General features: G+C 37.4%; 1 protein-coding gene across 3 annotated transcripts in view; it reads left to right on the top strand.

The window, feature by feature from the left end:
• The window catches only part of LOC149564329 (malonyl-CoA decarboxylase family protein), a 292,928-nt gene extending 282,994 nt beyond the window's left edge, over positions 1–9,934 (top strand). For 2 of the 3 annotated variants that reach the window (XR_016364190.1, XM_089827389.1), the window contains 2 exons: positions 8,661–8,746; positions 8,832–9,934. Coding sequence is in view for 1 of the 3 variants with exons in the window: in XM_089827389.1 (XP_089683515.1) it covers positions 8,661–8,746; positions 8,832–8,919 (174 nt within the window). In the remaining 2 variants the exon portion in view is untranslated. The remainder of the gene's footprint in view (positions 1–8,660; positions 8,747–8,831) is intronic. The other variant, XR_016364191.1, reaches the window with a different exon arrangement.
• Positions 9,935–11,292: the final 1,358 nt, after the last annotated feature.

Consider the following 11,292-nt stretch of genomic DNA (forward strand, 5'->3'; position numbering starts at 1 on the left):
AAGGATCATGAAGGATCAATCTTTGTTTGCCAAACGATCCAAGTGTAAATTCGGTATGACAAAAAATTTGTACTTGGGGCACATTGTCAGTAAATATGGAGTACAGGTTCATCAGGAGAAGATTCAAGCTATCTTTGACTGGTCCCCCCCCAAAATCACTCTCGAAGTTGCAAGGATTTTTTGGACTATGCAATTATTACCGGAGGATTGTAAAAGGATTCTCTCAGTTCGGTGCACCATTAATAGATCTAACAAAAAAGGGCTCCTTCCAATGGAATGAAAAGGCGCAACTCAAATTTGATAAATTGAAAAAAGTAATGAGCACTTGTCTCGTACTCGCCTTACCTAATTTCACTCGACCTTTCATTTTGGAGCGTGACGCATCTGGAGAGGGCATTGGCGCGGTATTGTTGCAAGATAGACAACCCATAGCCTATGAGAGTCGGAAGCTTACACAAACAGAGTGCTTATACTCCATTTATGACAAAGAGATGTTGGTCATTGTACATGCACTGACCAAGTTCTGGCAATATCTAGTGGGTGCCAAGTTTGTCGTTTGTATGAATCACAATAGTTTGAGATATTTTCTGGAGCAACGGGACTTGAATGAGAGGCAACAAAAATGGGTAAGCAAGGTTTAGGCTTTTGATTTTGGCATTGAATATGTGAAAGGAAAGAACAATGAGATTGCAGATGCTTTATCCAGGAAACCCACAATCTGCTTACTGACCCAAATTTTCATTGATTGGAAAGTGCATTTGTTGGTGGAATATTCTAAAAACACATTTTCCTATGAGCTAATGGATGGCAACACCCAGGATGATCAGTACAAAGTGGTGGATGACATCATTTACTATAAGAATCGGATATATTTAGTGTCAAAATCCAAGTTGAAGCAGAAAATCTTAGAGGTTCATGACTCACCCTTGACAGGACACCCAAGCTTCCTCAAAACTTACAGACGTCTCGGGGAGAGGTTTTCATGGAAAGTTCTTAAAGGAGACATATTGCAGTATGTAAGGGAGTGTGCGGTCTACTAGCAAAACAAATCCAAACATACTCTACCTGTCAAGTTATTGCAACCTTTGCCTATTCAAGAGCAGAAGCGGGAAAGCATCTCGATGGATTTCATTACTGGACTTCCCAAGGTGAATGGAAAGGATTGTATCTTCGTGGTGGTTGATAGACTAAGAAAGTACACACATTTCTTCACCATCCCCTTAGAATTTCAAGCCGCACAAGTAGTCGATTTGTTTTTTAGAGAAGTCTTTCATCTACATTGGTTACCTCGAAACATTGTTAGTGATCAGGATGGACGATTTATCAGTATCTTCTCGACATGACTGTTTCAGCTCATAGGGACAGAATTGTCACCAAGTACTAGTTAACACCCTCAGACAAACGAACAAACGGAGATTGTGAATAAGTGGCTCAAAGGTTACCTTCGGAATTACATTTCGGCACAACAATGTGCGTGGGTCAAATGGATGCACCTCAAGGAATATTGTTACAATACCACATACCAAATGTCCATCGAGATGGCACCATTCAAAGCACTATACAAGTACAAACCCCTTTCCTTCATCGACACAATTCTGGGTGACAAATGCGCACCAAGGGCGAAGGACTAGCTTCAAGAGGGACAAGACATCCTAAGATGCTTGGGGGAAAACTTACAACAGGCTCAAAATCAACAAAAATGTAAGTTGTCAGACACCAAATACAAAGGAGTTTTGAAGTGGGAGATTCGGTCTATCTTAGGCTCCAGCCATACCGGCAATCCTCATTGAAGGAAAAGGGGAAAGAAAAACTGAAATCACAATTTTATGGCCCATATCGTGTAGTTTGCCGCATCGGTGAAGTCGCTTATGAGCTGGAACTTTCGGAGGGGAGCCGTATTCATAACGTTTTCCATGTTTCCTGCTTGAAGAAAGTCATGGGATAGAACGTCACTATAGCTACAGACCTTCCGCTGCTCAATGAAGAAGGAAAGCTCATATTGGAACCGGTCGAGATCATCGAAGTACGTGAGAAGACTTTGCGGAACCGCACGATGAAGGAATATTTGGTACGCTAGAGGCACTTGTCGTTGGATGACACGATGTGCGAGGGAAAGTACATTCTATAGCATCCGGCATTGCATTTTCTTGAGGACAAGCAAAATTTGGGATAGGAGGACTATAACATTCCCATCATAAAAATAAATTATTAATCAAACTATTGTTAATGGGCCGATTGATTTAGTATAACTCAGACCCATTTTTGTTTTGTTTCCATAGGTTTTTGTAGCCGTCAGCTATCTTTGTACACCTTCGGAAAGTTTTCCCCGACAGGTATTTAAGCACGGCTTGTAGGTAGTTGTTAGGTATGCGATTTGGATTATTTCTTTTGTACTGCAAATTCCCATTGGGATGCTCTATTATTTGCCATTTCGGAAGTGAAAACGGTGGGATTTAACCCGCACCCTATTCTGTCTATGTACTTCTTGGCTCGAATTCGACAAATCGGAGCATCATTTGTATATGAAATACCATTGTTATTTTGGTGCAAGTGTGTATCTGGTTGATCTCTGGATTTCTGCAAGTCATTGTGTTCAATATATTGCATTGTATTTCAAATGGCATTGCCGAACGTCTTTGCATACCTACTTGCATAATCACTTCACCATACATCTTCCTGTCCACACCATACAGCCATACAGTACCACCATATTGCCTGGCTGTTTCACCGTACGGCCTATTACTGTACTACACATCACCATACGACCATTGTCCCTCTTGTCGACAGCTTCCATATCAATCACCCTATGTTCAAGGCATCACCGTACGGACATTTTCGTACACTCCACAGTACCCTACGGACGTATTCTTATACCGTACGACCATTCCAATTGATCGTGTATGACCATCCCTCCTTCCTCCTCATTGTACGGTCACCAACAATTCACCTTACACTTGTCAAATACATCAAGACGGTATCCTGACCCCCTATGTGGCTACCTAATCAAGCCGTACGACCACTTCCACTTGCCATTTGCAACTTATGGAAATACTCAAGAACATCAAAGTAAATATCATAGTGTTGAGTTTGTGTAGGAGACAACATTCTTCTCAAGCGTGATGGATAAGGTCATGGAGCTACCAAGTTATGACACTCATGATTTGAATGTTGCAGAGAAGTTAGGTGATATAGATTTATGCCCTAGTGATGCTAATCTATATGTTGACATTGATTCACGTATGTAGCACTAGACAATGTCAAAGGGATCTCAATTAGATGATGCAGATACCAGTGTGATGGGAACCTCTGATGATTTGTACGAGGATGATTCATGCTACAGTGAGTCTCATATATCATATCAGATTTTGAGTGATGGCTCAGATCAATCATTGGATGATAATAGGTCCCAAGATTGTGATGTACAGGGACTTACTCATGAGGGGGAAGCAGCGACATCCGAGGATTTTGATACAGTAGTGGCTTCCACTTCTTTAGATGATATATTGGTAGAGGTACACAGTAGTAGTACCTTGGTTGTTGATGTGTACGAGGATGATAGTACACATGTTAGTGATCTTGTGATGAGCAGTGTAGATACAGTCTCCTATAACAATGTTGTTAGTGAGTCAAAGATCTTATAGGAGTCAGGGTATGCAAAGACATCATATGACCAGAAAGTTGAAGGTGAGTGATAGTGACATCTTTTCAGCTCTTGAGCATTATGATCCTATCTGACAGATGTTAGTTGTATTTGGTTGGGGTGCTCCTATGTCAAATGAGCATGGTGATATTTTTTTTCAATCAGAGATTCATTCACTTCGAGAGGCTATCAATATCTCAAAGTATAATTATTTACAATTGGTAGCTAACAAGGATTACCTTCTTAAGTGGGTTAGCACTTGCTATGAGGTATTGTTAGGGGAAAATGAGGAGATGGTTGAGCCCATCCAAGAGCTTGAGGTAGTTGTGGACTCTCTGCAGTATGCTCAGTTGGCTTCTTAGGAGTCAGTCACATTTGGATGAGGTTACCATAGATTTGGAGCTTGTATAGTCGACACCAGCCCCAGATCCGATTTAGCTACACATAGATCTGGTTGGTGATGATTTGGTCCACAAGTTATGGTTATGAATAGGTTGAGGATGTGGCCACACATCTCACTTGCTAGTGCAGATGATACAATTGGGATGAGTGCATCTGTAAAGGGCAGCAAAAACCCTCACGTTGTATTGGGTTCTCCTGTGGTTACATCCACAGCAGATATTGATGAGCTAGATGACAGGGGTTACATTTAGAGCTGTGAAAGTCGGTGTTCGACAGAGGTGGGAGCATTTTTATCGTGATTGTACATGGAGTAATCATCGCGACTTCTTAGATCCATACACAGGGGATTTGATGATGCATCAGTATACATTGGTTTCAAGGGTGTACTATCCTTTGGGGGTTAGTATTTTCCATTTGCAGTAGATGGAATCAATGGTCGCAAGTTGGATTACTTGCAAAGTGAGTACATCCATGGTAGCCTTGCAAAGGATAGAGATGGTACTAGTAATACAACTACTTTCTAATGTTTTGATCTCCATAGTACAAATGGATGTGCATATAGTGTGCTTTTGGTACCTAGTGCTAACATGGTTAGCATTGAAGTTTGGTCGGGTTTCATTGGTTAGCTTCACCACTTAGGGCTTGGTGAAGTTGAGGTCAGAGTTGAGCAGCAAATACTAGAGGATGTTCTTCTTGGCGGGATTTTGTTCAGTGTTTGGGATCCTTTTAGTACATTAGGACTTCAGATAGGGGTCACAGAGAAGTTTTGGGATGCATATATGGTGTAGAGTACATATGGTTTTACTTTCGCCTCTCATGTGCATGATCTTTTTCTGGTGTACAGTTCAGTTGCATATGTGTCAAATAGTGTGTATGGTAGCTTGCTTTACGCAATTCAAGGAAGCAAGGTTTTTCATCTTTCTAAGTTGTTTCTCTTGAGATATTCTTTCCTATGACATCTGCACTCAGATTCATTTCAGTTTGCCAAGTTTTGTCAATTAGATTGGTTATGATGCTACAGGAGCTAGTTGGTGATCACTGGGACATTATACAATTCTACCCTTGGAACCTGAGTGGACTAATGTGATATTTGTTTCTAAGATTGCTTGGGGACAAGCAATCTTAGGGAGGGCGGATTGTACTGTCTCCATTTTTGTCAGCATCAAAGTTTGAGAGATTAGTCTATTATTGTGATCCTCGTAAGCTAATTATTGTGGATAGAGAGTCTTCTGAGGCAAGGCTTTTCTATGGAAGGGTCTTGTCTTCTTCACAACTCAGTATGTTCCAATTTGATCTTCTTTTGACTTAGATTGGACTTTATTTGGTCTTAGTTTCATGTACCAGCTATTTATGGCAAGTTCGGTGATGATTGAGAGGGACCCTTTCTATTTTAAGAAAGTGCATTTGGTCATATGGGGAAATAGGTGTGACTCGTGTTTTAGATGACATATTTAAAGGATAAGTATTTTGGGAGTTATTATAGTGGCCAAATTGTTATTAAATTATTAAATGAGAGCTTCTAATTGAGAGGTGTATTAATGAAAAGTGCGAGAAAGAAACCAAGTTGCATTATAAAAGAGACTTCATGGAGAAAAAATATTTCATTCTCTTGACTATTATTTTTTATTATTTGTGAAGTTGTTGAAGGTTTCCAACAAGGGTTTCTTGAGGACTGATTCCTCTTCTGATTTGCAATTTGAGCCATTGAAAGACATAGTGAATTGTGCTCTAATTATCTAGTGATTAATTCTGATTGTACGTATGGTAATTTTAGTGTTGTTGTATACCAAAATTATTAAGATTTTGCAAAAGATTCATCAAGGTTTGTAAGAGGAAATTGTGTAGGAATTGTCTTCATATTCTGGCTACATTATTGGTTTTTGGATGGCTATCAAACCTGGGGTTAAATCTGCCATTGGAAGCTACGTTGGATGCTTCTATGTCTGCCATGACAACTGGTAAATGAATTGGTTTGGGCTATGAGACATGTTTGGGAGTTTAGAAGGTTTGTCTTTCATCATCTCTAAGCAACATTGGTTCATACCAGACATGCGATTATTTCTAGAAGGGCCACATCCAAGTTTTGAGCCTGCAAATTGATTGTAGAAAGGCGACGTGCAATCACTAAAGGATGCAACCACATTCCTCCAGTTGGCATTAAAAATGGAGAATGTTTATTCATTGTTTATCCATCATTTCTGAGTCTTCTTTCATCAACCTTCAGCATTACCAGATTCAATAATAATTCTGAAAATTAAGTGTGTGCGTCATTGTTATTTTGCAATTGTAAACATTGTATATCTCACATAGAAAATAAAGTTGGTGATTGGTCTAATTTCATAACTGAACTACTCTAATCAATTAATTAGATTGCATGCCAAGTGTTTGTGAAAAAATTTATTGGTTGTAGATGCACATTGTGCATATAGAAGTCATATGTATGCATTTGAAAGGGTTAAAGGGATTGCGTTGCAACTTAGTTCTTTGCCTAGACTTCTTGGTAGACTTTTGCAAACATTCTAACATCATTTCAAACCATTTCAAACAAGCAAATGCAATCTGAAAATAAAATATAGTGGGATAGAGCTTCTATGCAAAGTGTTTGACAAAATGTCAAACATCTAAAAGTGAAGCAGTTGATGGTTTGTTAGAGTTAGAACCGGTTGGGGTTCTTTATACATGCAAAGTTGTTTCATGTAATCATGTTACAAGTGCTTTAAGTCGCATAGCATTGAATAAGTCAAAGTTAGTTAGTTAGAGAATAAGTCAAGGCAGTTAAGGATTTTCCCCTTCTTTCTTTGCCTTTCTTTGCCTCTCTCTACTCTTTTCCTATATAAAAGAGGGAGCTCGTTGTAAATAAGGGTTTTTTTGAAAATGCAAGAAAATTCTGCTAGTTTGTATTTGCTTGCATTCTAAGACTTTGAGCTTAGATGTAAATGGAATTGTTTTCAATAGAAGGGGCAACTTGCTTTCAAACTGTGTTGATTCAAGATGTTATGTAGCGGCATTTTCTAGATATTGATTGTGAGTTTTAGAGCTTTTATCAAGAGGGATTTGAATTCAATTGTGTAAACTTTGAGCTGCCTATTGCAGTCAAAGCTAATTTGAACTTTTGAAGACTTTGTGATGTGGGAGGACAAATTGTTAAAGTTGGTAGTGGCCGCAATTACTTAGAGCTGAAGACTTTTGCCTTCAATTGTAAGTTTTTAATTAAATTTAAGAGCATCCAATAAGAGACTTTGTGCCTTGCTGCTTATTCTACTTGAATATTAATTTGGGATAATCGCATGAGACTTTGGATTCCTCTACTTATTCCACAAAATTTAAAAAGTAAATTTTTGCTCCTGGTATTGTTCGTACATGGCAATAAGACACTTTTAAGTTGGGAAGTTGTAGTTGTATGCAAATCATTCCTGTAAAAAGAGAAATTGATTTAGAGAACCACCCTTTTTTCAATTTCAGTTAAATTCCTATTGAATCCACCTACAGTAAGAAGGAAGCATCCCCTATTGCTGAGAGGAGAGAGAAATCTCATGATACATTCCCTAAAGTCACAATTTTGTAAGTTGTGGTCACTATGACTCACAAAACTTTTATCCCACAATAACAACTCACTTGATTGCAGAGAACTTGTATTGGCTTTAAATCAATCATTGGTGATTGTATGAGTTGACAAGGGTGGCTAGCACTAGTGTTGAGCATTTGAGTAGATTTTCTATATACAATAGAAGTCATTGACTGAGTTTATTGTGGAGCTTAATGGGTTGATGTACTTAAGAAAATCATGACTGTGCCTATCTTGTATAACAGCTATAAAATGATTAGAGCTAGAAGGGATGAGTTGCTAGCACAATGTTCATTGTTCATGTCACAAAATCATATAGTGGTGGGCTTCTATGTGAAGCAACATTGGTTGATCAGTACCAAGAGATAGAGTGTGTTAATTTGTAGGTGAAACAAAAACTAAATTGGAGGATCTCACAATAATAAGAAGTGTTAATGCGATCCTAAGACTAGTCTTACTTTAATTTTAATAAATATTTATGTGGCACGTATCTCGCATTTAAGACATCCCGCCATCTCTAATGTTAGTATTTAATGAATGGAAAATTAAAACAAACGTAAAACAATGTGATATTTATCACCACATAATAAATTTCCAGAATGTTCCTATTATCATTTTCGACATTATTTTTGTTATTTTAATGTATGCATAGCTGTAGATTTTGTTCAGGCTCTTTGAAAATCCTTGTTGCACACAGTCTATTAGAGTTACCTAGAGGATATAACCAGCAAGAGTAGCTCGCTGTGCATCAATAACTTTGTGTTGGGTATGATTTATTTGATGATTATCGAAATCCAAGTCTCTTTGGTATCTCGCATCAGTTTTTAAGCTCTTTTCCTTTACCTTGCGTTGCTTCTCTCTGATCTGCTAAAGCTTCTATATATAAAACAGTTCTCAGTGGCTTAAGCATGACGTGTTTTTTTTAATGTCATGCAGACAGTTTCCCATCGGAATTGTTGTTTTTCCTGCACAATAATGCTAATAAGGGTTTAAAATAATTAATGTGAATATTATGTTGAATTGCTTTGGTTGCGTGAAACTTTATCTATGCAGACTATTGAGAGATTAAACTGGATGGCTGATAGATCGCAAAAGGGTCTTTCCCAGAGTGCTGGCATCATGGTGAACTATCTGTACAGGTAATATTTATTGCTTGCTAATAAATGAATGTGTTTTATTTTCTTATACCGATTGCAAAGCTTTTGAACTTTGTATGTGCTTCAGGTTGGATGAGATAGAAGAGAATGCTCAGAAATACTTTGATACAGGATATATAGGAGCTTCAGCTTCCATCGAAGCTCATTTAAGATAGTCTCCATAAGTTCTATCTTACTGTGTACTATCCTTGCATGTGCTTGGGTCAATCTCATGAAGGCTGCAAAGGGAGAAAATAACTTATCTATTTCAAGTGAAAAGTAAGCCAACAATGTAACTTCATTGTCTCATTGCCGGAAGTTATAATCTCACCTTTGCTAAGATTGGATATTGCTTTACCAAATGATTTTCTTTTGCTCTTATCTTCTCTATTTAGTAATTTGAAAATGATTGTATTTTTAATACTCTATAGAAAATGATGGTTTTTTAAGAAATGTGAGTTAGAACAACTAGTATGATAAAAAACTCAGTGCTGCTCTTGGGCAGCGGAAGGCAGATGCTGGTGCCAAGTCCATCATTTGAAAACCATTGGCAGTAGACTCTGTTTTCTTAAGTTCAGATTCATCTTATGCGTCTACTGCTCTGGACCTGATCATGTTAAACACATTTTCTGGGACCATATTGTTGCTAGAGGTGCCTGGATCTCTATTCATGAAGACCAACCTTCCATAAGGCTGCAAACTTCACAAAAACCTGCTTTGTTGGGGGTTTGATTTAATGCTAAAGTGGTCTTGGGTTCTACTACATAATTTATTCATGTCTGTCTTATATGGAAAGAATATTGTATTCCCATCTCTAATAACTCATGCACTCTACTGGCGATTGCCACTTAAATCCCTACCCTATCGCCATTTTTCAGATAGCAAACGTGTCCAATCTTCTACATGGTACTCTCTCAGATCCAGCAAATTGGACGAGTGCCATGCAAAACCAAGTAGAGTCCACTCGAGAGGCTATCACTTCTGGCATCACCTTAATAACTGCTGCTGACATCTTCCTCCAGGATGAAGGCAAGTTCCTTAAGATGTGTTTTTGAGAGCTTAATTGTATGGGAGATCAATCTGTCAGTTGTTCGTTGATTTTCCATATGTACTCGACTTTCTTTGTACTCAAAATTATTCTCGACCATCATTGTAGATCATAAATTAGTATCTCAGTTTATTACTTTTCCATCTTGTGCTTTCAATTGATATGGTTTATTTTTCTTCAAATTTTTAAGAATTAGTGATATTGCTGGAGAATTTTGCTTGCCTTTTCCAACGTTATATAGATATGTTTCTTTAAACTTTGTGATCATATAATAAAATTTTATTTACTTTCAATAGCTTTTAAATGATTGCACCAGAAACCAACAATCAAATGCTTTGTTTACAAAATTGTTAAGTGAAAATTGTTTCAATACTACTGGTACCTAACTCCCCTCTATGAAACTTACAACTGTAATGACTAAGGGTGAGATCATATCTAAGGTCTTCGGAATCTATTTTTAAGAATCAACCAGTTTAATGAAAAAAAAATTGTTGCACTATTATTTAGAACGTCTTCAAAAATAGTAGCTCCTACTTGCTAGGACTACAAATCTAAATAGGTTGAAAACAATGGGACTAGAAACTGTCCCATGTTTTTTGTTCACTTGTCAATCATATTAAGTTTCTCACTTTTGACAACATCCATTTTTCTACTATTTTCTATTTATTACTCAATATGCTTAATAATACTATCCATGAGCAACTTCTATACAATTTGAAGCTTAAAAAATCTTAGCAGCACCCACTCAATAGATTTAGGAACACCCCCTCCCCCCCACCATGGTACCCCACCCTTAGACTCCTAAATCTCGATGGAAATCTTCTCTTCTCTAATAAACACCTTCCATAAATGTGAGTAGAGAAAAGAGGAGTGACTAGAAATAATTTTAAGACCAAAATTGAATATTTAGAATCAAGTTTGGAGTACACTTAAGCACCTTCCACAAATGCAAGTCAAGTACTAAGTGATTAGAAATTGAATGCTAGAAGAAGGGTTATTACTACAATTGTGCTTTACCCTTTTAAATGTTGAAGCTAAATATTAAGTAGAAAATGTCAAACAAGCACCATTAAGCTAAGATGCAAATAACAAGCTATTGGAACTACAATGTATATCTTCAAAGTAGCAAACACCCCATATTGAGAAGGATTGGTATATACACTAATAGTTGATCTAAGGTTTAACACTTAAAGGATTTTAACGGTCCATTCCTAAAAGCAAAGACTGAAAAATTACTCTACTTGTAGTTGATGAATAGAGAAGTATGGAGAGAAAGGTTGACAACATTTTATCAAGTGGATGTATATATGATAGGAATGGGACTTTGCCAAACATTTTAGTAGCTTGAAATTGAGCTATGATGCCAATGACAAGTAATTGGTACTACAATAGTATACCTTCAATATGGAAAACAACCTATATTGAGAAGGGTTAATAAATGCATTAATAGTTGGTCTAAGGTTTAATACTTCAATAATTAAGGATTTTCATAGTTCATTCC

The sequence above is a fragment of the Cupressus sempervirens genome, chromosome 4 (genome assembly GCF_028749045.1).
Source record: "Cupressus sempervirens isolate cs-2001-9-10 chromosome 4, ASM2874904v1, whole genome shotgun sequence".
NCBI classification, from domain to species: domain Eukaryota; kingdom Viridiplantae; phylum Streptophyta; class Pinopsida; order Cupressales; family Cupressaceae; genus Cupressus; species Cupressus sempervirens.